This window comes from Loxodonta africana, chromosome 19 (assembly GCF_030014295.1).
Source record: "Loxodonta africana isolate mLoxAfr1 chromosome 19, mLoxAfr1.hap2, whole genome shotgun sequence".
Taxonomy (NCBI): domain Eukaryota; kingdom Metazoa; phylum Chordata; class Mammalia; order Proboscidea; family Elephantidae; genus Loxodonta; species Loxodonta africana.
In genome coordinates this window covers 15,511,141-15,538,466 of record NC_087360.1, presented here as the reverse complement: position 1 = coordinate 15,538,466, position 27,326 = coordinate 15,511,141, and the positions used below count along the sequence as shown (strand labels likewise).

Here is a 27,326-nt window from a genome sequence, read left to right as displayed (position 1 = left end):
ATAAAGCATGGAGCCAACATCACTGAAGTTACCTGTAGGTAGGTTAGCTAGATTTAGAAACAAAAACAAAACAGTAAAACTGGATGCTGATTTAAATTTGAAGCTCAGAAAGTCACTGAATATTTTTTTAGATTAAGTATGTCTCAAATCTACCTCCCGTCTGTCAGTTTGTTGTCCTGTGATGGCTTGCATGTTGTTACGATGCTGGAAGCTTTGCCACTAGTATTCCAAATACCATCAGAGTCACCCATGGTGGACAGGTGTCAGTGGAGCTAGACAGACTAGGAAGAAAGGCCTGGTGATCTACTTCCAAAAATTGGCCAATGAAATCCTTATTGATCGCAACAGAATATCGTCTGACCTTTGCTTGCTCTGACATGTCATCAGGACAGAAGAGTCACTGGAGGAGGACATCACGGTTGGTGAGGTAGAGGGTCTAGCTTCAAGGGGGCAAGGAGACCATCAGTGAGATGGGTTGGCACAGTAGCCATACACATGAACTGGAACGTGCCTGCAGCTGTGAGGGTGGCAGAGGACTGGGCAACATTCGTTTCTGTTGTGTATAAGGTTGCCGTGAGTTGGAGTCAAGTTGACAGTAGCTATCTATTTATACGTCTTAAATATTGTGTGGGACATACTTTTAGGAAAAAATTATTCATTGTTTATCTGTATTTGATCTGGCAATCCTACATGTAGACCCCTTCCCATTTTCATCCTGGGATGAGAGGACCCTATCCTGAATTTCGTGTTTTTACTGCCCAGTATTTATTTAATTTTTTTTTACTACATATATATTCATTTCTAACTGGTGTATTATTTTTGTTTTTGAGTTTTAAAAAATATTGTTACCCTACATATTTAGTCTTCTTCCTCTTGCTTGTCACTCCACATTTTGTTTCTAGGATTTATTCATGATGATGTGTGTAATTGTATTTCATACCTGTTCCCTCCTATATAATTTGCCATTGTTTCACTCTTCCGCAATTAAGTCATTCGTTTTCCTGGTATTGGACATTTGGGGTTCTTTCTGATTTTTTATTACGATGAACAGTGTTTCTGTGGCTGTCATTTTTACCTAGTTCTAGATCCATGAGCAAATGTTCCTCTAGGATATGTACAAGGAGTAGAAATAATGAAGTACAGGACGTGCATTTTTGTGAGAGAACTCCAAATTATTTTCAAAAGCGGTTGCATCGGTTTCCATTTTCGCCAGCAGAATGAGTTCTGGGGTTAATCCACATTTTCACCAGTAGGCCTTATCATTTTTTTTTCTAATTTTTATTATGTTTTAAGTGAAAGTTTACAAATCAAGTCAGTCTCTCATACAAAAATGTATACACACCTTGCTATATATATACTCCTAATTGCTCTCCCCCTAATGAGACAGTACACTCATTCCCTCCAGGCTCTCTGTTCTAGTCCATTCGGCCAGCTTCTGACCCCCTCTGCCCTCCCATCTCCCCTCCAGACAGGAGATGCCCACATAGTCTCTTTGATCCAAGAAGCTCGCTCTTCACCAGTGTCATTTTCTATCCCATTGTCCAGTCCAATCCCTGTCTGAAGACTTGGCTTTGGGAATGGTTCCTGTCTTGGGCTAACAGAAGGTCTGGGGACCATGACCACCGGGGTCCTTCTACTCTCAGTCAGACCATTAAGTCTGGTCTTTTTATGAGAATTTGGGGTCTGCATCCCCCTGCTCTCCTGCTCCCGCGGGGTTGTCTGTTGTGTTCTCTATCAGAGCAGTCATTGGTTGTAGCTGGGCACCATCTAGTTCTTCTGGTCTTAGGCTGATGTATTCTCTGGTTTATGTGGACCTTTCTTTCTGTCTCTTGGGCTCATAATTACCTTGTGTCTTTGGTGTTCTTCATTTTCCTTTGCTCCAGGTGGGTTGAGACCAATTGATGCACCTTAGATGGCTGCTTGCTAGCGTTTAACACCCCAGACGCCACTCTCCAAAGTGGGATGCAGAATGTTATCTTAACAGATTTTATTATGTCAATTGACTTAGATGTCCCCTGAAACCATGGTCCCCAAACCCCTGCCCTGCTACGCTGGCCTTCAAAGCATTCAGTTTATTCAGGAGACTTCGTTGCTTTTGGCTTAGTCCAGTTGTGCTGACCTCTCCTGTATTTTGTGTTGTCTTTCCCTTCACCTAAAATAGGTCTTATCTACTATCTAATTAGTGAGAACCCCTCTCCCTCCCTCCCCACTCTCGTAACCATAAAAGAATATTTTCTTCTCTGTTTAAACTATTTCTTGAGTTCTTAAAATAGTGGTCTTATACAATATTTGTCCTTTTACAACTGACTAATTTCACTCAGCATAATGCCTTTCAGATTCCTCCATGTTATGAAATGTTTCATGGTTTCATCATTGTTCTTCATTGATGCGTAGTATTCCATGGTGTGAATATACCGTAATTTATTTATCCATTCATCTGTTGATGGGCACCTTGGTTGCTTCCATCTTTTTGCTGTTGTAAACAGTGCTGCAGTGATCATGGGTGTGCATATATCTGTTCATGTAAAGGCTCTTATTTCTCTAGGATATATTCCAAGGAGTGGGATTGCTGGATCGTATGGTAGTTCTATTTCTAGCCTTTTAAGGAAGCGCCAAATTGATTTCCAAAGTGGTTGTACCATTTTACATTCCCACCAGCAGTGTAGAAGTGTTCTGTGTGTCCACAACCTCTCTAACATTTATTATTTTGTGTTTTTTGGATTATTGCCATCCTTGTTGGAGTGAGATGGAATCTCATTATAGTTTTGATCTGCATTTCTCTGATGGCTAATGATCATGAGCATTTCCTCATGTATCTGTTCGCCGCCTGAATGTCTTCTTTCGTGAAGTGCCTGTTCATATCCTTTGCCCATTTTTTAATTGGGTTATTTGTCTTTTTGTAGTTGGATTTTTGTAGTATCATGTAGATTTTAGAGATCAGGTGCTGATCAGAAATGTCATAGCTAAAAACTTTTTCCCAGTCTGTAGGTAATCTTTTTACTCTTTTGGTGAAGTCTTTGGATGAGCGTAGGTGTTTGATTTTTAGGAGCTCTCAATTATCAAGTTTGTCTTCTGCACTGTTAGTAATGTTTTGTATACTGTTTATGCCATGTATTAGGGCTCCTAGCTTTGTCCCTATTTTTTCTTCCATGGTCTTTATTGTTTTAGATTTTATATTTAGTTCTCTGATCCATTTTGAGTTAGTTTTTGTGCATGGCGTGAAGTATGGGTCTTGTTTCATTTTTTTGCAGATGGATATCCAGTTATGCCAGCACCATTTGTTAAAAAGCTTGTCTTTTCCCCATTTAACTGACTTTGGGCCTTTGTCAAATATCAACTGCTCATATGTGGATGGGTGTATGTCTGGATTCTCAATTCTGTTCCATTGGTCTATGTATCTGTTGTTGTACCAGTACCAGGCTGTTTTGACTACTGTGATAGTATAATAGGTTCCAAAATCAGGTAGAGGCCTCTCATTTTGTTCTTCTTTTTCAGTAATGCTTTGCTTATTCGGGCCCTCTTTCCCTTCCATATGAAGTTGGTGATTTGCTTCTCCATCTCATTAAAAAATGTTGTTGAAATTTGGATCAGAATTGCACTGGCTTTTGGTAGAATAGACATTTTTACAATGTTAAGCCTTCCTATCCATGAGCAAGGTATGTTTTTCCATTTATGTAGGTCTCTTGGTTTCTTGCAGTAGTGTCTTGTGGTTTTCTTTGTGTAGGTCTTTTACATCTCGGGTAAGATTTATTCCTTGGTACTTTATCTTCTTGGCGGCTATTGTGAATGATATTGATTTAGTGATTTCCTCTTCAGTGTTCTTTTTGTTAGTGTAGAGGAATCCAACTGATTTTGGTATGTTTATCTTGTATCCAGATGCTCTGCTGAACTCTTTTATTAGTTTCAGTAGTTTTCTTGAGAATTCCTTAGGGATTTCTGTGTATAAGATCATGTCATCTGCAAATATAGAGATACTTTTGCTTCTTCCTTCGCAATCTGGCTGTCCTTTATTTCTTTATCTAGCCTAATTGCGCTGGCTAGGGCCTCCAGCATAATGTTGAATAAGAGTGGTGATAAAGGGCAGCCTTGTCTGGTTCCCAAACTCAAGGGGAATGCTTTCAGACTCTCTCCATTTAGGATGATGTTGGCTTTGTATAAATGCCCTTTATTATGTTGAGGAATTTTCCTTCTATTCCTATCTTACTGAGAGTTTTTATCATGAATGGATGTCGAACTTTGTCAAATGTCTTTTCTGCATTGATTGATAAAATCATGTGGTTCTTGTCTTTTGTTTTATTTATATGGTAGATTACACTGTTTTTCTCATGTTGAACCATCCCTGCATAAAAAAAGAAAAAAAAAATCCCTGCATACCTGGTATGAATCCCACTTGGTCATGGTGAATAATTTTTTTAATATGCTGTTGAATTCTATTGGCTAGATTTTTGCTGAGGATTTTTGCATCTAAGCTCATGAGAGATATAGGTCTGTGATTTTTTTTTCTTGTGGTGTCTTTACCTGGTTTTGGTTTCAGGGATATGCTGGCTTCATAAAATGAGTTTGGGAGTATTCCATCCCTTTCTGTGTTCTGAAATACCTTTAGTAGTAATGGTGTTAATTCTTCTCCGAAAGTTTGGTAGAACTCTGCAGTGAAGCCGTCCGGGCCAGGTTTTTTTTTGTTGGAAGTTTTTTGATTACCTTTTCAATCTTTTCTTTTGTGATGGGTCTGTTTAGTGGGATCTACCTCTGTTTGTGTTAGTTTAGGTAGGTAGTGTGTTTCTAGGAATTCATCCATTTCTTCTAGATTTTCAAATTTGTTAGAGTACAATTTTTCATAGTAATCTGATATGATTCTTTTAATTTCATTTAGGTCTGTTGTAATATTGCCCATCTCATTTCTTATTTGGGTTATTTGCTTCCTCTCCTGTTTTTCTTTTGTCAGTTTGGCCAATGTTTTATCGATTTTGTTAATTTTTTTCAAAGAACCAGCTTTTGGTCTTACTAACACTTTCAGTTGTTTTTGTTTTCTATTTCATTTAGTTCTGCTCTAATTTTTATTATTTCCTTTCTTCTGGTGCCCGAAGGTTTCTTTTGTTGCTCTCTATTTGTTCAGGTTGTAGGGATAATTCTTTGATTTTAGCCCTTTCTTCTTTTCGTATATGTGTATTTGTTGATATAAATTGACCTCTGGGCACTGCTTTCGCTGTGTCCCAAAGGTTCTGATGGGAAGTGTTTTCATCCTCATTGGATTCTATGAATTTCTTTATTCTATCCTTAATATCTTCTATAACCCAGACTTTTTTGTGCAGGGTATTGTTCAGTTTCCAAGTGTTTGATTTCTTTCCCCAGCTTTTTCTGTTACTGATTTCTACTTTTATGGCCTTATGGTCTGAGAAGATGCTTTGTAATATTTCAATGTTTTGGATTCTGCTAAGGCTAGCTTTATGACCTAATATGTCGTCTATTCTAGAGAATGTTCCATGTGCACTAGAAAAGAAAGTATACTTGGCTGCTGTTGGGTGGAGTGTTCTGTAGGTCTGTGAGGTCAAGTTGGTTGATTGTGGCATTTAGATCTTCCGTGTCTTTATTGAGCTTCTTTCTGGATGTCCTGTCCTTCACTGAAAGTGGTGTGTTGAAGTCTCCCACTATAATTGTGGAGCTGTCTATCTCACGTTTCAATGCTGTTAGAGTTTGTTTTATGTATCTTGCAGTCCTATCACTGGGTGTATAAATATTTAATATTGTTATAGCCTCCTGGTATATTGTCCTTTTAATCATTGTATAGTGTCCTACCTTATCCCTTGTGGTGGATTTAACGTTAAAGTCTATTTTGTCAGAAATTAATATTGCCACTCTCGCCCTTTTTTGATTGTTGTTTGCCGGATATATTTTTTTCCATCCTTTGAGTTTTAGTTTGTTTGTGTCTCTAAGTCTAAGGTGTGTCTCTTGTAGGCAGCATATAGACAGATATATTTTTTAATCCATTCTGCCACTCTCTGTCTCGTCTCTCTATCTGTGCATTTAGTCCATTTACATTCAGTGTAATTATGGGTAGGTATGAGTTTTTTTTTTTTTTTTTGATGAGTTTAGTGCTGTCATTTTGATGCCTTTTTTGTGTGTGTGTTGTTGACAGATTCTATTTCCCACTCAATTTTTTGTGGTGAGTAGTTTATATACTGTCTTTTCCTTTTCTTCATTGTTTTTCATTTTTGTTTCTGCTGAGTCTCTATTTTTTTCCTTGTATTTTATTTTGATGAGTAGGATAGTTAGCCTCCTTTGTGGTTACCTTAATATTTACCCCTATTTTTCTAAGTTAAAACCTAACTTTTATTTCTTTATATCACCTTGTCTTCCTCTCCATATGAAAGATCTGTGACTACATTTCTTAGTCCCTCTTTATTATTTTAATGTTGTCTTCTTTTACATAATGACATCACTGTTTCCCTGTTTTGAGCATTTTTTTTATCTTGAGTTATTTTTGTGATTTCTCTATCTGGGTTGACATCTGATTGCCCTGCCCAGTATTCTAGTCTTGGGTTGATACCTGATATTATTGATTTTCTCACTAAAGAACTTCCCTTAGTATTTCTTGTAGTTTTGGTTTGTTTTTTTACAAATTCCCTAAACTTCTATTTATCTGGAAATGTCCTAATTTCACCTTCATATTTGAGAGACAGTTTTGCTGCATATATGATTCTTGGCTAGCAATTTTTTTTCTTTAATGCTTTATATAAGTCATCCCATTGCCTTCTTGCATGCACAGTTTCTGCCAAATAGTCTGAGTTTATTGACTGTCCTTTGTAGGTGACCTTTCCTTTATCCCTAGCTGCTCTTAAAATTCTCTCTTTATCTTTGGTTTTGGCAAGTTCGATTAAAATATGTCTTGGTGACTTTCTTTTAAAATCTATCTTATGTGGAGTTCAATGAGCATCTTGGATAGATATCTTCTCATCTTTTACGATATCAGGGAAGTTTTCTGCCAACAAATCTTCAACAATTCTTTCTGTATTTTCTGTTATTCCTCCCTCTTCTGGTACTCCAGTCACTCATAGGTTATTGCTCTTGATAGAGTCCCACATGATTCTTAAGGTTTCTTCATTTTTTAAAATTCTTTTATCTGATTTTTCTTCAGATATATTGGTGCCAAGTGCTTTATCTTCAAGGTCCCCAATTCTGCCTTCCACTTGCTTGATTCTGCTCCTCTGACTTTCTACTGAGTTGTCTAATTATGTAATTTTATTGTTAATCTTCTGAATTTCTGATTGTTGTCTTTATTTGGATTCTTGCAGCTTATTAAATTTTTCATTATGTTCTTCAATAACCTTTTTAATTTCTTCAACTGTTTTGTCTGTTTGTTCCTTGGCTTGTTCTGCATATTGCCTGATCTCCTTTCTTATGTCTTCAAGAACTCTGTATATTAATCTTTTGAATTCTGCTTCCGGTAATTCCAGGAAGACACCTTCATCCAGAAGATCCTTTGATTCTCTGTTTTGAGAGCCTGTTTAAGCGATCATGGTCTGTTTCTTTATGTGGCTTGATATTGACTGTTGTTTCTGAGCCATCTATAAGATATTGTATTAGTTCATTTTATGTTTGCTTACTGTATCCTACTTTCTTACTTTGTTTTGATATGCCCAAATAGGTTGCTTGAGTGAGCTAGCTTGATTATTTTTGCCTTTGGATCTCTGACGTCCTATCACCAGATGGCTAGAGCTGTTATCAGGTATATGAGCTTATGAGTCCATTCACTTTTCTTGTGTGGATTCAGCTCAGGTGTCCAGGTAGCTAGTCATCAAGTATGTGGTACAGGCTCTGTCCTACAGTCTTAGAGGGTCAGGGGTGTTTGGTGTTGGTACTGGTATCTGGTTGTAGCAGGGGGTCATGTTCTGAACAGGGCAGGGGGCTGAGAACTGTCCCCTGAGTGTCTCTGGGAAAGTGCATTCCTGTTCCCTAGAGTATACTGGTGGGTGGGTTCTGCAGTCAGGCCATGGGCACCCAGTGCTTTTGGTTGTGAGGACTGGGAGGTACTAATTATCCTTGGGCCCCTGTTGTGGGTGGCTGGGTGACCTAAGTGGAGCCGCTAGTCCTTAGGGCCCTGATGTGGGTAGGTAAGGACCCTGTTTAATAGGCAAAGGGTGTCAAATATCAAACACCCGCCTCTCCATCACACAGCTTAAACGTTGCAGTCTGCCAGCAAGGGCCTACTCTCCTGAAATAGGCCCACACAGGTCTATGCAAGGGGGAAAGGTATTCAAAGTCCATGGACTGTTTATGCCTGGACGGGAGCTGCTTCTGTCCTGAGCTCCCCAGGTTAGTGGAGCTGGCAAATTATCATTTCCCCCTGTTGTGAATTTATTCCTTCTCCACGTCTGGGAGCATGGCTCAGGGCACTCAAATGGGCCTATCTCAGGCCCAGGGAAATGAACAGCCACTGAAGCCAGCTTTAGGGCAGGGGACACGGTAAAATATATGCAAGTACTTAGATTTTGCCGAGAGCACCATTCTTCTGTGGTTCGGGAGGTGTGAGTAGGCTGTGCAGCTGGCTGCTTTTCCCTGAGGAAACTGTGGCCGAACGCTACTACCAGCCTGCTGCAGCTGTGCCTGGGAGTGGTTCCTCAGGGATCCCAGCTATTCAGGTCTGGCAACTCCTCTCTGCTTCTAAACCATCTCTTTCTCTCCCTGCCACTCAGTCTGTTTTCTGACTTTGTCTTTGATGTTCAGGGCTCCTAGCTTGTCAGAAATATAATCGTTTCACTTGATTTTTCGGGTCTTTGTTTTAAGAGGGATCTCCAGAAGCATCTGGCTATTCAGCCATCTTGGCCCCCCCGAGGCCTCAAAATTTTATTTATAAGTTCATAATTTCAAAATAGCAGGTGTAAAACGGAATCCCACTGTGAACCTAATTACTTAGAAGCCTGAACATTTTTACTTTTTGTTTTTTGACATTTTATTTGGGTTTGTGAGTTTTATCTTATAGACGTGTAGGAGTTCTTAAGTTTTATGTGTTGCAAATATCTCCTTTTAGTTTGTTTTCTTATTCTCTATCTTTATAGTATTTTTTTGATTACTAGATGTTCTTACTTTAATGTAGTTGATTTTATGAATCTTTTCTTAAAAAATTAGCAATTTTGGTATCTTAAGAAATCCTTTCGTGTTCCAAGATTACAAATATATTCTCCTATATTTTGTTCTAAAATTTTTAATGTTTTGCTTTTATATTTAATCCATCTGGAATTGATTTTTATGAATGGTGTGAGGTAGGGATCAAGTTTCTTTTTTTTCCATTTGTATAACCATGTGTCCCAGAACCATTTATTGAATAGTTTGTCTTTTCCTCACTAATCTGTCGTATATCAAGTTCCCTTTTATGTGTGGGCCTCTTTCTGGTCTCTCTGTTCTGTTGCATTGATAACTGTTTATTGTGGCACCAATAATCACGTTCTTAATTACTGTGACTTTTTATAAAGTCTTGATGTCTGGTAGACATGTAGAGATTTTAGCTTTCCAGTGTTTTTCATATAGGGCGCTTCATTTGATCCCCACAATCTCTCTGTCTGAGTTAGGGAGATGAGATATTTATCTTGTTTTTGTCATATACCTTATTCAAGGTCATGAAACCAAGGTAAGACTTGGACCCAGGGCAGATGAGGGAGGTGGTCCTATCCTGGGCTGTGTGCATATCACATGGTGTGATTTGTCTTTACAGAACCTTTCAACGTTGGAGGAATCGTGGGAACCATTGTGAGCCTCCTTCTGCTAGGACTGGCCATTATCTCAGGGCTTCTGTTGTATTACAGTCCTGTGTTGTGCTGGAAAGGTAGGGCTTCTTGGGCCCCTGTGCTTCTCCTTCAGGATTCTTGAAAGTGCGTGGGCGGGGGAATGAAGCCCCTTTTATGAAGTCCCATTCTATACACTTCATCTGGGTAAAAATGTGCAGTGATGGGGCTCCTAAGTACCATCCCTGAACACTCTTTGTCATCTCTCATGTTGGGTCAGTTTTCTCATTCTTTTGTACATGTTAGATTGAAATGGTTGTTTGGGTTGGAGGGGGTTTCATTGTGATAAAATATATATAACATGAAATTTGCCATTTTAACGATTTTTAAGAGTACAATTCAGTGGCATTAATTACAGTCATAATTTGTGCAACAATTACCATTATCTATTTCTAAAACTTTTTCATCACCCCAAATAGAAACTCCATACTCATTAGTAATTCCCTATTTCTTCTCCCTTCAACCCCTGGTAACCTCTAATCTACTTTCCATCTCTATGAATATGCCTATTCTAGATATTCCATATAAGTGGAATTATACAATATTTGTCCTTTTGTGTCTGGCTTATTTCATTCAACATAATGTTTTCAAGTTCATCCATGTCATAGCATGTATCAGAACTTCATTCCTTTTGATGGCTGAGTAATGGTCCATTTGTTCATATGCCACCTTTTGTTTATCCATTCATCTGCTGATGGACACTGCCATTTTTGATGTTGGGTCAGTGTTCTCATTTGTTATTCTTATGTTAATGTTAGACTTATTAAAAAACATTTGTGATGCTGAAGTGGATGTTATTGGATATTAATTTTTTTTTTCCTTTCCCCCTTCAGTAGGAAGCACCTTCAGGTGAGTGTTCCCAAGACTCAAATCAAACCCATTCCTATTATCTGTCTTCACTGCTGTTCTGTTTCCTATTATAAGAACAATGATAACAGTTATCACCAAGGACCCACCGTGTGCCAGCCACTGTACTGGAGGCTTCATTAGGCACAATTATAAACCCTTTCATAAGCTCTCTGGGGGGGGGGGGGTGGTATTTCCATTTCCAGATAAGGAGACAGAGGCTCAGTAACATAAAGTAATTTCTGCAAGTTCACCCAGGAAGTAAGTGGCAGTGCCCAGGTCTAATTGATTCCAAAGTCTGTGCTCTTTCTACAATGACAAACTTCACCTTGATTTTTCAGTCTCTATGAGCTATTGGGGAAACACTGGTGGCACAGTGGTTAACTGCTACAGCTGCTAACCAAGCGGTTGGCAGTTCAAATCCGCTAGGTGCTCCTTGGAAACTCTGTGGGGCAGTTCTACTCAGCTCTATTGGGTCACTATGAGTCGGAATCGACTCGACGGCAGTGGGTTTGGTTTTTTTGGTTAATGAGCTATTAGACCACCACAGGGTGGGCTCATCGCTTGTCCATCACTGAGGCATAAAGATAATATGTACATATTGAGCCCAGAAGTTCATGCATGTATTTTAGTTTATTTTCCTAAAAAGAGCTAAAAGAAAGAATAAGTCATAAGAAATGTTTTGGAAGACTAGTCTGAGCATGCCCAGAAGCCCCTCCCAAAGGAGCACCCCAGTAGGGGCCATGTAACTAGATGGAACTTGTGTGTTTCATTTTCTGAGGAGATTCTGGGTGGGGGCAAAGAACACCTCTCTATGATTCTATGGAAAAATAATTTCTCTTTATGTATTCCTTGTGATGGAATATTATTATTCTGAGACCGCCTTCCGAGAGACAAGGTAATATTTACTGCCCTGCATTTGAGAGCTGTTCTCCCAGTGCAGTTCTACTCTGTCCTATGGTGTCGCTATGAGTCAGAATTGACTCGATTCCAATGGGAATGGGGTTTCTCCCGGTTAGTCTTTTATCTCCCAGGGTTATTTCTCACACGGAGGCAGCAGCATGCCATAATGGGACAAGGCTTTTCAATTAGTGGACGTGGGTTCAAATCTCAGCTCTGCCATTTCCAGGCCCTGTGACCATGGAAAAGTGCCTGATCTTCTCTAAGCCTCTGTCTCACAGGTGGGGTTATGAGGATTAAATGAGAACATAATGCTCCTAGGACTGTGGCTGGCTCCCATTCATATTCATTCTTCTTTAAGAAATGTACAGTCTAGCTGGGTAAGCAAAACTAGCGGTATACCAGAGAGCAATTAAATGCTAAACCGCTGGGCACAGACTAAACACAGTCATCATTCAGGGCTTCAGGGGAGGGGGAGGATTTTACCTGGGCTTAAAGGATGAGGAGAAATTTCAGCAAGTGGAGTGGAATTGAGGGCATTTCAGGAAAGGAGCACGTGCTGTGAGGGGAAGTGCAGTGGTGGGTGCTTGGGACACCGACACCCCCCTGATGAGCAGGGGAGAGTGCTTTCTGAGGAGGAATTAATAGAAGCACAAGATATGATCCCCTGTAGCAACCTGTGCTGGCATCTCTGTGAGAATACCATCACACCATCATCTCGTGACTTAACCAAGTTGAACGCATGAAGAATTTTCCATATTGCCAAAGAGGGTGCAGAAAAACCTAGTGTTTCCCATTCAGCGAGGTCTGAAGTTTGCAGAAAAGCTGGCTATCTTCTTGATTATTTTTCCCCTTTGGAAATTAGGGGGCAAGACATGGGTGATGTCATGGTTTTGGTGGATTCAGAGGAGGAAGAAGAGGAGGAGGAAGAGGAAGATGCTGCAGAAGAGGAGGAGGAGGAGGAGGAAGAAAAGGAGAGGGAGGAGCTGCCAAAAGAAACACGCAAGCACGGCCACATTCACCGAGTGACTGCACTGGTGAACGGGAACATAGAACAGATGGGGAACGGGCTCCAGGCTCTACAAGGTAAGCTCGTTTTCCCTTCAAAGCCCTCTGATGGGCTGTGGTGAGCCTCCCAGGAGGAAACCTTCCAGAGCTGATTCTGTCTTTTTTTAAAGGCTGGGAAAGCTAGTTAGCTAAAGTTTAATCTCGAACCTGAGAAGCTGAAGGACGATTACCAATGCAAAAATTAAACCGACACATTTCTCAGAGGACTTCTCTGGGAAAGGCACAATATTGGCATTGTTACAAACACACCAAAAAAAAACCCAAACCTGTTGCTGACTGAGTCAATTCGGACTCGTGGCAACCCCAGGTGTAACAGAGAACTGAGCTCCTTAGGGTTTTCCCGGCTGTAATCTTTACGGAAGCGGACTGCCAGGACTGTTTTTTGTGGCACCACTGGGCGGGGCTGAACTGCAAACCTTTTGACTAGTAGCTGAGAGAAAACCATTTGTGCCATCCAGGGGCCTTATTGGTAGTGCACGTAGAGGGAAAAAAGACAATGTGTGCAGACAAGGAGCAACACAAGACCAGTTAGGGCAAGCAGACCAAAACATGGGGGAACATTAAAACGCAAGCAATGTTTAAACAGTGCTGAGAGAGAGCAGTAGAGGAACTGTTGCAAGGAGGGAGTTGATTAATTGCCTGATGAATGATGCATTTAAAAATTATAGGACCTCAGAGAGAGATGGCAGCCTTGAGGGGTAATTTGGTCTAGAGACACTTTGTGGAAGAAGGTGGGATGTGAGGTGAGACTTTAAGGACAGTTGTATTTGCAGAAGCAGAAAGGACAGAGGGGAATGGCACAATCCCAGAGTATGAAGGATGGAAATCATCAAGCCAGTCTATGAGGATTCTGAAAGGGAGCAGGTAAAAGGAGGAATACCTATCCCGCCCCACCTGCTCCTCTGTGAAATCTGATTGAGTGGTTCACTCTTCTTTCCAGTTGTTGTTATCAGGTGCCGCTGAGTCAGTTCCCACTCATAATGACCCTGTGTACAACAGAACGAAACACTGCCTGGTCCTGTGCCATCTTCGCAATCGTTGCTCTATTTGAGCCCATTGTTGCAGCCACTGTGTCAATCCATCTCATTGAGGGTCTTCCTCTTTTTTTGCTGACCCTCTGCTTTACCAAGTATGATGTCCTTCTCCAGGGACTGGTCCCTCCTGATAACATGTTCAATGTACCTGAGATGAAGTCTTGTCATCCTTGCTTCTAAGGAGCATTCTGGGTGTACTTCTGCCAAGACAGATTTGTTCATTTTTCTGGCAGTCCATGGTCTATTCAACATTCTTCACCAACACCGTAATTCAAAGGCATCAATTCTTCTGCCTTCCTTATTCATTGTCCTGCTTTCCAGTAAAGAATTACAAATTACTGAAATGATTGAAAACTGATGGTGGAAACAGAAACACATTCCCTTGAGATCATTCAGAGTTGACTGTGTTTTCCCCCCATACAGATGACAGCAGTGAGCTGCAGAGTGGCATCGTTCACGAAGAAGACAGGCCAGTTTGAAGAAGAAGACTGTCGATCGTTATCTTTTCCTAAAAGCTGGGAAAGCAAGGTTGAAGATATGCTTTTCGTCCAGCTTTGACTTGCATCCCCAACTGGGGTCTTGCCTTAGCCATGGTTTGGGTCTCTCGGCAGAAAAGAAAAACACACACATCTTTCCTTCCTTTTTTTTTAATTGGTTTGATTTGCTGTTAAGTCTTCTCAAGAATGTTACAAAGCTTTGGGAATGCGGTGTGTGGGGGAAGGCTGCGTTAACGTCTGAGGAGTCACTTACGCTGTGACTCCTGGCTTGATCCAGGTGCACCTACTGTGGCAGACGCTGACTTGGAGGGAGGAGTGGGCAAAAGCCCACGGTCTCAGTGCCTTTTGCCACTATCACAGGTTTGTAACCAGCCTGCCCTGGCACAGAGCTGTATATTGTGGGGTGATAGGAAAATGCCGTCTATCACTGCCCAGGTGAGCCAGTGGCCGAGGAAGCAGGCAAATGTCAATTTCCTGGAAAAAGTGAGGCAGCGTCAGCTGCCTTTGCTGGTCAGGGGAAGGCAGCTGGGCTCAAGCTTTGGAGCTGGAACCACCTGGACTTGAGTCTGGGCCCTGCTCCTTGTTATGCGGGCTTGAGCATGTGGCGTTACCTCTCGCTGGGCTTCCATGTCCTCATCTGTAAAATGGGTGACATCATACCTACATTATGGGGCTGTGGTGAGGATCAAATGAGGTCATTTCGGATGCCAGGCGCTCAGTAGATACTAATTATCTTCTTCTTTGCCTCTCCTAGGGGAGGAGAAAGGCTAACTGTAGGAGTTACCGCCACGTGCCTTTCATTCTTCGGAGAATGGCTTCAGGCAAGGGCATTTTCAGAGCTCTCCTGATGATTTTTTGCTCCCCTGAACATACAGTTCTTTTCAAAGAGACAAGGGGCCGATAAGAGGAAGTGCCTTTCATGATAACCTCACATTTAGCAGTGCTTCATATTTATACAAAAGCCTCTTTTGCTGCACTGTTCGCTTTCAGCCTATCCTGGTCTTGACTTCTCCTGTGAAAGGCAGGATAAAGGTTTGGTACCAGAGTTATCTCGTGAGGAGGAGTCCTTGTACAAACCAGTTCATCTGGCCTTGGTTTCTCCATCTCCGAAGTGGGAAAACTTGTTTCCTTCCTACATCTTAGGGATATTATGGGACTACACTGATCAAGTTTCCAATGAAAATAACGTGTAATGAGTTTAGGCTGCTGATACTTCCAAGCAGATCCTTGGACAGATTAGAGGTTTTTTTTTCCTTTCTGATTTTATCCAAAATATCTTAAATGGCAGGGACCTTATAAGGGTGCAAGCGATATGAGCTAAACATGAAAATCTGATGTGAATCTGCACTCTTTAATGTTGCATAGTCTGCTGTAATGGGCAAGACCTCGGACTTAAAAGAGAACTTTTCTTTCTCTAATACCCGTGACTCTGAGGATGAGAAGCTGGTTATCTAGAGTAACCCTGTAGCTGACGTTGGGGGAAGTTATTTTCCTGGATGAAGGGACTAAACTGAGTAAATCACTCAGTGGGTGTCCTGTCCCCAGCTCAGACTCTGGGGCGCTCAGGAGCTGGCTACTATTTCCACCCCTCAGGGATAGCTGTGAATTGCAGTTCTCCTTAGTTGGGCCAGGTCTTTTGCTCCACGGTACCTCATGTGCTTAACCACTCTTAACTGTACGATAGTGTCGCTTCAGAACGGGATTCTTGGACCAGTGGCTTCTGAAGTCGCCGAAGTCTGAGTTAATCTCTTTAAAGTCTTCCATGGCTAAATTCTTGAATTTGAGAGTCTACTACACAGAGGCGACCATATTCAAAAACAAAACAAAATGTAGGAAAAAAAAAAAAAAAATACCAAGCTGGGACACAGAGAACATTTTGCAAGATCATTGGGATGCTTTCCACAACTTCCTCTTCTCCTGTGCGCACACGTGATGATAGGAAATATTTGAGGCAGGGTTTTTCCACTAGCAAATGGGAACTTCAAGGTCTTGGTGCCAAAACACTGTAAATTACACATTTTTTGACCACTTGAGCTGTGGCTGCTATCACTTATTTCTGGACTTGGTATGCACATTAATATGGGTAGGTCGCTTAAGAGCCCCACTACTGGAGGTCTTTGAGTTTTAAGGCTTTTTAGAGAATTAGGACCTCTTCTTCTTCTTCTTTTTTTTTTTTTTTTTAAGGCAATCCATCCCCATAATCATAGATACGTTGACAGAGGGCTACAGAACTTTGTCCTGATGGTGCCAAAGTCCAGGTTACATTTTGCTTTTTAAAAATTTCATCTGTCTGTGGTGTGAACTCTGGAGACCAAGAGATCTACTTATCAGAACTAAGATAAAACACTTCAAGGATATCACAGCTGACATCGCTTTTCCTTATAACCTGGTGGACCATCAGAGGAGGGGGTGTGGGGCACACAATCCTATGGCTTTGATATTAGCTCCAAGCCTCACAAGCACATACAGGCTCTATCACTGTAGCAGGAAAACACATGATGGAAAAATTTCCATAACCCATGCACCAAGCGAGACCTGGAAAATCTTCCTTGCTGGGTAAAATTTGTATGATGCAATAAGTGCCAACTGCCATCTCTCACCATGGGACTGGCCAGGAACTGCTGCAAAGAAAAATAAGCAGATCTGTCTGCATTATCCACATTTTCATATTTGGAAGGGTGAGGTCAGGAGAAATTAGTTCTGAGGTTATAATATGGATTTTTTTTTAAGATTATGGAATAAAGTTATTTTTAAATAAATGCTTTAGTGATCTTTATTTAGACCTGATTAGTCAACAAATTTGGGAAAACAAGTTTGCCCAAGACTTTTTTTTTTCCTACCAGTTTCTTATCGGTAATAACTTTTCATTATCTTCCATGACTGGTAGACAGTACCGACCCTCTTAACACCTTCTAACTCATCTGCATCTTTCCTAATCCCTCTGAGAAACTGTTTTTTTTTTTTTTCCATTTTTTTCCTCCTTGTGCCAAATGCCTGCATATCCTTAAACATATGCCACTTTTTTGGTCAGATTTCACACTTTCCAACATTAAAGGGCTAGGGTAGGTGTTATAATGGAACTGATAAAGTGTTGCAAAAAGACAATTTCTGTTAGCAGTCCAGTTCCCGAAGTGGGTGGCTCTGAAGTTCTTCACTTGGCTCAGCTAATTTTAGTTGCCACCAACTTCTCACCTCACCCCCCCAACTGCAGGTTGTCCAATTCCATTCTTATTTTTTTCTCTAGGCCCATGGCTTTTCCTCAGTTTTTAGCTTTAGCTTCAAACAACCTCCCCTTCTCTTAGGTCATTCCTCTTTCTTCCCCCACCCCTCCCTTTCTCTTCACTCCAGACTCCCTCCACATTTCCTTCCCACTACTCCTTAGCTCTTTTGTGGCATTTGAAACTTATTTCCTTTTTAACCAAGTCGATATTTCCTACCTTGACCTCAATTTCCCTTTTTTTTTTTTTTTTAACCCCACACTTCCCATTTATTTATTTTTTTAAACCCAAGCCCCCCTCCTCCCGGTTTTCTAAGCTCCCCATTTTACCTCTGCCTGTTTTCCTCTATCTCTGGTCCTGAGCGCCTTTTTCCTGGGCCCCATGTGACTACAGGCCTCCTGGGTTCCTACCCATGTTTATCCTGCTTGCTAATTTCTGGACCCCACTCTTTTTCGTCTCCCCTCATCTCTCACCTTCCCTTTTCACTACCAGTTTTGACATTGCCCTTTCCCCTGGGCTTGCCTATCTGTTCCCCATTAAAAAAAAAAAAAAAAAACCCACGGGCTTTCTCTGATCCCCCCGTTATCCCCAGCTGCTCTGTTGGTGTCTTCTACCTGGGTTCCCGCTTAACCTCTGATCTTTCCTCCTCCTCAGGCCCTCGATTTCATTTTCCAGCCTCATTACTACCGCCTCCCCCACCCCGTTTTAATATGTACTCAGCTCCCGTTTTCCTGCCCCCCCCCCGTTTTGTCTCTCCCAAATTCTCTCCTCAGCCTTCGTTTGTGTCCCATTTTCCCCGACCCCTAATCTCTTCAGGTCCTCGTTTTTATTCGATTTATTCCTTCCTCCTCGCAACCCCGTTTTCACCCGGTTCCCATTCTTCTCCCGGTTTTTTCCTCAGCTTCCTCCCCCCGGTTTTTGCCCGTTCCCCGTTGCCCCCCAGCTCCGCTCCTTCCCCTGGTCTTTGCCCGGCCCCAGCGTCCCCCGTTTGCCCCTCAGCTCCCCTCCGTCCCCACCACCCCGGTTTTTACCCAGCCGCCCGTCCCTCCCCTCACTACCCCCAGCCCCTCACCCCAGTTTTTACCCGGCCCCCGCCCCCCGTTTCCCCGTAAGCACCGCCCCCCCGTCAGCCGGCGTCCCCCATTTCTCCTGTGGTCGCATTCCCGCTCCCCCCGTCACCCTCCCCGCGGCGTCTCTCCCACCCGCGCACCCCCTCGGCCGCGCTCCCCTCGGTCTTCGCCCCGCCCGTCCGCATCCCCAGCCCCGGCTCCCCCTCCCGGGGTCCCCGGTCCCCCCGCGTCTCCCGCCCGCGCTTCGCCAGCCCCGCCCCCCGCGCGTCCCCGCCCGCGCCCGCCGCCATGTGACAGGAAGCAGCTGATGGCCTCTCCGGGCGGCGGCGGGCGCGGCGGCGGCGGCGGCGGCAGGGCGGGGGCGGGGGCGGGGGCGGGGGCGGGGGCGGGGGCGGGCGGGCGACGCGGGGGCGGCATGAGGGCCGGCGGCCCGGGGGGCTGAGGCGGCCGCCGCCTGCCGCCGGCCGCCTGCCGCGGGAGCTGCGCGTCCTCCATGGAGGCCGGAGGTGAGCGGGCCGGGCGCCCTTGTCGCCCGGCGGGGCCGAGGCCCGTCCTCCCCGGGGTGCTGGGGGGTGACCCCGGGAGGTGGGCTCGGCGGGGGCGGGGGCCGGGACGCGGAGGCGGCGGGGGCGCTGCGGCCGGGGACGTCGGCTCGGGGCTGGCGGCGCGGTGAGCGCCCGGCGCCCAGCTTTGTTTCACTTTCGCTGTCAGCGGCCGCCTCGGCGTCTCCCAGCGCGGACCCGGGCGGGGTAAGGACGGGCTTCTGCGTGGCAGGGATCCCTCCCCCGGGACAGCCTGGGGCACCTGGGGTCCGTCACTTGCGCCTGGGTGGGACGCGGGGGGCGCCAGAACCCTGAAGGGGTGATACCCAAGGGGGTGGGTACCCAGGTGCTAGGTGACGCACTCGTCACTCCTGGCTGCAGGTCTGGATGGGAGTCAGCCCTGCCCCTTGCAAGCTGTGTGATCCTGGACAAGCCACTTAACCCCCTGCCCCTACCCCAAGTGTCAGTTTTTATTTGCAAACTGGGTGTAATAGTACACTCCTAAAAGGGTTTTTTTTTTTTTTTTGAAAGGGTAAGGTTGGGATCATCCTAGACTTGCTTCTTCCTAAGAGTTATCTGGAATCCCTGTAATCAGTGTCATTGAATTGCACACAGGTAGAAGTTGTTGAATGGGTGTATGTTTTGCTGTGTATACTTTCAACAACAAAATATATAAATATTCAGAGCCTCTCTCGGTAGAGACTGATTCCGGTGGGGTGGGGCTGGAAATGCTGATAGCTGGTGACATGTATGATCAGGCAGGTTTAGTATACGCGGATGGGTGAGGTACTTACCTCTATCCATGATAGCGACTGTCATTCTCAGAAGGCCGTGGATGGCAGAGAATATTGGATATACTTCGAAGGCCAACCCGAAAGATCATACAGCCTTAAGTGGAAACTGTGCTTGCTATGCAAAAACTTCAAGACAAGTCCCTGGAGGCTTCCTCCTTTCAAACACCGTGGCCCTAAACCCCACCTATATAGAAATTCAGGCTGGTAGTCCCAACACCTGTGCTTAAGAGCCCTTTCTGTAGGGGAAATTCTCAGAAGGTGTCAAGTCCTAAGGTTTAGCATTTGTTCCAGAGCCTCTGTACTCTTCCAGTGAAGTTCTGGAGAATGCTGCTTGCTGATATTTGTGTTCCTCTGGCTTGTTTGATCAAATCGAGAGCAGGGGTTGCTGGCGGCTAGGTTGAAATCAGGGTATTCCCTGGGGTGGTGTTACTTTTTAATTTGGGAGATGACATTTCTTTGTTTGCTGGAGTCAGCTATTCAGTAAAAGGTGTAGAGGTACCTCTCACTGCCTTCCCATCTTGATAAGGACTTTCTTTTCAGGCAGTGTATTAACCATAGAATTCTTTTTAAGCTGCCCATACTGTTTTCATGGATCTTCTGTGAAGCTTTTTATAGCTTCCGCTGTTGTTTCCATTGACAGCTTGCAGCTAAATCTGAAAGCGATCTGTAGCTGGCCTCCCCTTTTAACTGGAATCTGTTTCCAGTTCTGGGTTTTTCCGAATGATTGATGGCTGTGTTTTGGGGTGTGGGCAGAGCTACTGTAAAAAGGCCAGAGAGTTTTATGTTCTTTTGAAGCTGAATAAAGCTCATTGTGATAACAGTGGACGACAGTAGATATCTTCAGAGCAGTGGTTAGAATTCATTTATTCATTCAACAAATATTTATTGAGCGTATAGTATGTACCAGGCACCCCTGAGGCCAGCACTAACCAGTAGAGGTATAATGTGAGCCACATATGTAGCTTAAAATTTTCTAGTAGCCTCATTGAAAAAAGTGAAAAGAAAGAAACCAGTGAAGTTGATTTTTCTTAAAATATATCTTATTCAGCCTGCCATGTCCAAATATTGTTGTTGAACATGTAATCAATTAAAAAAAATTATTGAACTACTTTACGTTCTTTTTCATAGTAAGTCTTTAAAATTGGTGTGTATTTTATATTTACGGCATACCTCATTGTCAAACTTCTTTGGGGCTCCCCACATTTTGAGTGCCTACTAGCCACATAAAGAGCTCTGGTGGTGCAGGAGTTAAGCGGTTGGCTGCTAACTGAAAGACTGGCTGTTTGAATCCAGCCAGTGGCTTTGAGGGGGAAAGACCTGACAATCTGCTTCCATAAAGATTACAGCCTAGGAAACACTATGGGGCAGTTCTGCTCTGTTACATGGGGTCACTATGAGTTGGACTTGACTCTACAGCACCTATCAGTGAAGTAGCCACACTGATGAGTGGCTACCATATTGGATCACACAGCACAATGGTAGGGAATAAGGTTCACAGGTCCTGATTTAAGGAGCTTTCTCTGATTTCGGTGGGGATGGGGAAGGGATAGACCATCAATACATAAAAACGACATATAAGCCACTGAAATGTCTGGGAGTGATAGTTACAAAGAAAAACAGGGTAAATGGAAAGTGATTGGGGCCACTTTAGAGAACAAGATCAAGAAGGCCTCTGTGACATCAGAGCTGAGCCCTGAATGGTAAGATGGAGCAGCTGGGCAAAGAGTTGGGGCTCTTACCAGGGAAGGAGCTTTCCAGGCAGATGGAACAGCTAATGTGAAGGTCTTGAGGCAGGAAAAGTCACTGACTTCCCTGTGGTTGGGGTACTAGCTTCCACCACTGTGTTAAGGCCAATCACCTGTGACAAAAGATGCCCAATCATAAATATTTTCCCCTTCAGCTTGGTTGTCCAAACACATCCCAGTGCTTGATTAGAAAACTGATCTGTGGTCACTGCAGGTACGATCTGAGATGAAGCCGGATCCTCTCTGCTCTTTTTTTGTTTGTTTTTTTTTTTGAAATTCCACACTAATTATGGCTTTCTTTTCCAGGAACCTAGTCTAGCTTGGGCCCAGACTCCCCTTCAGAATTTCCTTCGTTCTAAAATGGAGAGATGAGAGTCACTGGGTTTTCTTTTTTTTATTTTCCCCTCCTTTTAGCTCCTGGATTCCTGAACTTGAAATAGCTAAAGTCCCCAAGTCTCATAAATAGAGTGTGAATTCTGGCTATGGCTCATGTGAAATGTTTGGCATAAGCATCTTCATAGTTTAAGGCTTCATTTCATTTATATTTAAAGAGAATATACCATGTATATTTGTTCAGCAAATATTTACTGACTGCCTGCTCTCTGCTAGGAATTCTGCTAGGCGCTGGGGAGAAACATTTATGGTTCTGTTCCTGTGGAGTTGATGTTTTAGTTCTGGGGAGCAAACAGGTAATCCAATGGTGATGAGTGCTATAAAGAAAATAAGGTGAGGAGTTGTGACTTGAGAATCAGAGAAAAACTCTCTGAGGAGGTGGCATTTTGAGCTGACACCTGAATGAAGAAAAGGTAGCAGCCATGGAAGGACTGTCCAGGTGACGGAAATAGCTGGTGCAAAGGCCCTGAGGCCAGTGTGCTGGAGCCAGGGACGAGGACACCAGAAGTACAAGACCAGGTGGGAGAAGAAGTCAGATTATGCAGAACTTTGAGGACAGGGTGAGGAGTTCGGACTTTCTTCTGAGAGTGATTGGAAGTGATTCATACTTTAAAATGATCACAATGGGAGGTGAGAATGGGTGATGCGACAATAGAGTGGAAGCAGGGAGGACATTCATATATTTTAAGATACGTCTTTTCGCATTTTGACATTATTTTGTATATGTACAAATTATTTCCTCATCAAGTTGTTTACCTTGTAACAGCTGTAAAAGGGTCAAAGTCTGGAAACGACCAAAGTGGAACACACGCATCAGGAAGTGACCTCATTCGGGATGGAAGCCAGCTTTTATGATATTACTGTATATCACAGCGAGGGTGGTCAGAAAAATCAATTCTGAAGGCCTTTAACTCCTGAGCTTCGTCAGCCATTGAGAATCTTCAACTGGAGTAGAGAATTGAACTAGGAACTGCCGTTCTCGTTGATGAAACAGCACAGATACTGTGCTAAACCCTGGGAGAAATAAAGATTAAATTGTCTCGGTACTTGAATGTTGTTAGCTGCCATTGATTGGGCTCTGACTCACGGCGATGCTATGTGTAAGAGCATGAAACATTGCCCAGTCCTGCGCCATCTTCACCATCACTGGCATGTTTGAGTCCAGTTGGACAGTATTCTGTTTTGATCCATAGAATTTTCATTGGCTGATTTTTGGAATTAGATTGCCAGGCTTTTTTTTTCTAGTCTGTCTTAGCCTAGAACCTGTCCACCATGGGTAACCCTGCTGGTATTTGAAATACCAGTAGCATAGCTTCCAGCATCTTAGCAACATGCAAGCCACCACAGTACGACAAACTGACAGACAGGTGGTGAGTGTTTAAATGTTGTTAGGTGGTGTTGAATTGGTTCGGACTCATAGCAACCCCATGTACAACAGAACGAAACACTGCCGAGTCCTGCACCATTGTCACAATCCTCGCCATGTTTGAGCCCATTGTTGCAGCCATTGTGTCAGTCCGTCTTGTCGAGGACCTAACTCTTTTTCCTGACCCTCTACTTTACCAAGCATGATGTCCTTCTGCAGGGACTGGTCCCTCCTGATAATGTGTCCAAAGTGCATGAGACGAGGTCTCACCACCCTCCCCTTCTAAGGAGCATTCTGGCTCTACTGCTTCCAAGATTTGTTCGTTCTTCTGGTAGTTTACAGTGTAGTATTCACTATTCTCTACCAACACCATCATTCAAAGACATCAGTTCTTTTTCGGTCTTCCTTGTTCATTATCCAGCTTTCGCTGCATATGAGGTGATTGAAAATACCATGGCTTGGGTCAGGCACACCTTAGTCCTCAAAGTAACAGCGCTGTTTTTTTAAGACTTTAAAGACGTATTTTCCAGCAGATTTGCCCAGTGCAATATGTCATTTAATTTCTTGACTGCCGCTTCCATGGATGTTGATTGTGGATCCAGACAAAATGAAATCCTTGACAACTTCCACTTCAGTCTTTGTTCGTTAATAAGTTTTCTCCTAATCCTGATGCCGCGTTCTTCTTCACATAGCCCAGCATCTCGGATTATTTGTTCAGCATACAGATTGAGCAAGTATGGTCTGAAGGGTAGAACCCTGACGTATACTTTTCCTGATTCTCAACCATGCAGCATCCCCTTGTTCTGTTCGAACGACTGCCAGCTGGTCTATGTACAGGTTCCACGTGAGTACCGTTATATTCTGGAATTCCCATTCTTCAAAATGTTGTCCATAATTTGTTCTGATCCACATAGGCAAATGCCTTTGCATAGTCAGTAGAACACAGGTAAACATTTTTCTGATATTCTCAGCCTTCAGCCAAGATCCATCTGCCATCAATGATATCCCTCATTCCACAACCTCTTCTGAATCCAGCTTGAATTTCTGGCAGTTACCTGTCGATGTACTGCTCCAACTATTTTTGAATTATCTTCAAAATTTTACTTTTGTATGATACTAATGATATTATTTGATAATTGCCTCATTCTGTTGGATTACCTTTCTTTGAACTGGGCACAAATATGGATCTCTTGCTGGTTGGCCAGGTAGCTGTCTTCCAAATTTCTTGGCATAGACAAGTGAGTGCTTCCAGCCTCGCATCTGTTTGTTGAAACATGCCAATTGGTATTCCATCAATTCCTGGAGCCTTGTTTTTCACCAGTCCCTTCAGTGCAGCTTGGACTTCTCCGTTGAGTACCATCCTTTCTTGATCATATGCTACCTCCTGAAATGGTGGAATGTCGACCAATTCTTTTTGGTACAGCGACTCTATGTGTTTCTTCCATCTTCTTTTGATGCTTCCTGCATCGTTCAATATTTTGCCAATAGAGTCCTTGAGTATTGCGATTCAAGGCTTGAATTTTTTCTTCAGTTCTTTCAGCTTGAGAAATGCCAAGTGTGTTCTTCCCTTTTGGTTTTCTAATTCCAGGTCTCTGCACATTTCATTATAATACTTTGCTTTGTCTTCTCAAGCCACTCTTTGACATCTTCTGTTCAGCTCTTTTGTTTCGTTTCTTCCATTTGCTTTAGCTTCTCTACGTTCAAGAGCAACTTTCAGAGTCTCTTCTGACATCCATTTTGGTCTTTTTCTTTCTTCCCTGTCTTTTTAATAACCTTTTGCTTTCTTCATGTATGATGTCCTTGATGTCATCCAACAACCCTTGTGGTCTTTGGTCATTGGTGTTCAGTGCATCAGATCTACTCCTGAGGTGGTCTCTGAATTCAGGTGGGATGTACACAAGGTCATACTCTGGCTCTTGTGGACTTGTTCTAATTTTCTTCAGCTTTCACTTGAACTTGCATATGAGCAATGGATGGTCTGTTCCACAGTCGGCCCCTTGCCGTGTTGTGATTGTTGATATCAAGCTTCTCCATCATCTCTTTCCGCAGACAGATGGGTTGTGGAGTGTTTAAATAAGGATGCTTAAATTCTGTAGGGGGCCAAGAGGAAAATTGGGTACAACAGGAAAGAATGAAATTACCAAGGTGACATTTATTTCTATTTTGATAGTGTGTGATCTGGTTATGCTTCTTAATTGTGAATCTGGATGGCATTCTTACAAGCAGAAAATGAGTTCAGGTTGGAATGTGTGTCAAGGAGTCTTGTGTGGCCAGAGTGCAGCATGCAGGGAGCTATCATGGAAGGAAGACTGTGGATCAATGGTGTGGGCCAAATTCATGGTAGGCTGGGGCCAATTGCCTTTCTAATGAAGGCAGTTGGAGGCTTGGAATGTATTTGAAAGTAGTGACATGATGTGTGTTTCATTTTTAGCATGGTCTGTGGGTGGCCTAGCAGAGAGTGCTATTCTGACTCATAGTGACCATATAGAACCTAGGCCTAGTAATCTGCACTATCTAACATAATCCTTGTGTGGTCGCCTCTCTTCTTTCTTCCTCTTCCGGCATTCCTGGGAAAGTGAGGCTTCCATTCACTTGGTTCACCCACACAAAGGTTACTCGAGTCATGGTTAACCAGCAGTACTGAGTAAACACAGTGGAATGTGGCCTGTGGTTTCTGTTATTGCTCCGGGTCATTTAAGTGACAACTCCCTGTCAGAATCCAAAAAGTGTCACTCCTGGTCATTGGGAGACTGTGGCTTTCCTGTGTCTGAGTCAGCTAGGTAGTCTGGGAGCCTGTCTCCCCACTGTCTCAGGAAGTCGGAGTGCTTGTTTGAAGCATGCTGTCTCCTGCCCCAGAGGAACCGCTGCTGCTGGCCGAGCTCAAACCCGGGCGCCCCCACCAGTTTGATTGGAAGTCGAGCTGTGAGACTTGGAGCGTCGCCTTCTCGCCTGATGGCTCCTGGTTTGCTTGGTCTCAAGGACACTGCATCGTCAAGCTGATCCCCTGGCCGCTGGAAGAGCAGTTGTAAGTACCCTCATGCTCTGACCCGAGGAAACGATGGAAATTTTCAGGAAGGGCACTTGGGAGTCTTTCCACATTACTCCCACTCATTTGTCTTCTCCCTGCTAAAGAACAGGAAAGAGAGAAAATGGCTGAACAGCACCAAATTCTGGACATGTGAAGGTTATTTCTGAGGAGTTTACGTTAGCCCCAAGTCAAACTTCTTTTTCTTTAAAAGCTTTATTGAGATGTAAGTTACATACCATATAGTTTTTCCATTTATAATGTATAGTTCATTGGGGTTTTTTAAGAAATTTTTTTAATATTGTTTTTTTTTTTTAATTTTATTTCTTTTTTTGTGGTGAAAATACAGGAAATTAGGGTTTTACAAAAAAGTTAAAAAATGAAACAAACCTTAAGTTTGGAGGTTCTAAGCAGCCTTGCCAAAGGTCTTCCTGTAGCCTGCCTTTTCTTTGTATTTTTGTGTGTTTGAAAATATATACATAGCAGAACATAAACCCATTCAACACTTTCTGCGTGTATAGTTCAGTGACATTGGTTACACTTCTCATATTATGTCCCCATTCTCGCTTTCTTCGTCCGTATTGTTTCACCGTCATTGACTTGGACTTGTCAGGTGATGTCGACTCAATTTCAACTCATAACGACCCATGTAACAGTAGAACTGCCCCCTAGGATTTTCTGGGGTACAATCTTTACAGGGAGCCCTGGTGGCACAGTGGATAAACCAAAAGGTCGGCAGTTTGAATCCACTGGTTGGAACCCCCTCCTTGGAAACTCTGGGGGGCAGTTCTACTGTGTCCTATGGGGTCACTTTGAGTCGGAATCAACTCAGTGACAATGGGTCTGGTTTTTTTTTTAATCCCTACAGAAGCAGATTACCAGGTCATTCTCCTATAGAGCCTGCTGCGTGAGTTCAAACCACTAATCTTCCCGTTAGCAGCTGAGTACTTAACCATTGCACTACCAGGGCTCCTTGACTTAGACTTACTGTCCCCTAAACTTCTCATCTATGCTTTAGAGTTATTGCTGTCAGTTTGTTCTCGTACAGATAA

General features: G+C 43.2%; 2 protein-coding genes across 5 annotated transcripts in view; both read left to right on the top strand.

Annotated features, from left to right (window-relative positions):
- Positions 1-18,077, top strand: part of VSIG10 (V-set and immunoglobulin domain containing 10) — a 50,358-nt gene extending 32,281 nt beyond the window's left edge. Inside the window, exons 4-8 of one of the 2 annotated variants that reach the window (XM_064272268.1) lie at positions 9,707-9,817; positions 10,610-10,625; positions 12,388-12,608; positions 13,364-13,454; positions 14,048-18,077. In XM_064272268.1, coding sequence (XP_064128338.1) covers positions 9,707-9,817; positions 10,610-10,625; positions 12,388-12,608; positions 13,364-13,454; positions 14,048-14,051 — 443 coding nt within the window. In that variant the 3' untranslated portion in view covers positions 14,052-18,077. The remainder of the gene's footprint in view (positions 1-9,706; positions 9,818-10,609; positions 10,626-12,387; positions 12,609-13,363; positions 13,455-14,047) is intronic. The other variant, XM_003419272.4, reaches the window with a different exon arrangement.
- Positions 18,078-18,837: 760 nt separating this feature from the next.
- The window catches only part of WSB2 (WD repeat and SOCS box containing 2), a 25,585-nt gene continuing 17,096 nt past the window's right edge, over positions 18,838-27,326 (top strand). Inside the window, exons 1-2 of one of the 3 annotated variants that reach the window (XM_064272265.1) lie at positions 18,838-18,915; positions 26,106-26,274. In XM_064272265.1, the coding sequence (XP_064128335.1) occupies positions 18,903-18,915; positions 26,106-26,274 (182 nt within the window). In that variant the 5' untranslated portion in view covers positions 18,838-18,902. Of the gene's footprint in view, positions 18,916-19,223; positions 26,275-27,326 lie in introns of those variants that run through there. The other 2 variants (XM_064272264.1, XM_003419329.4) reach the window with 2 other exon arrangements.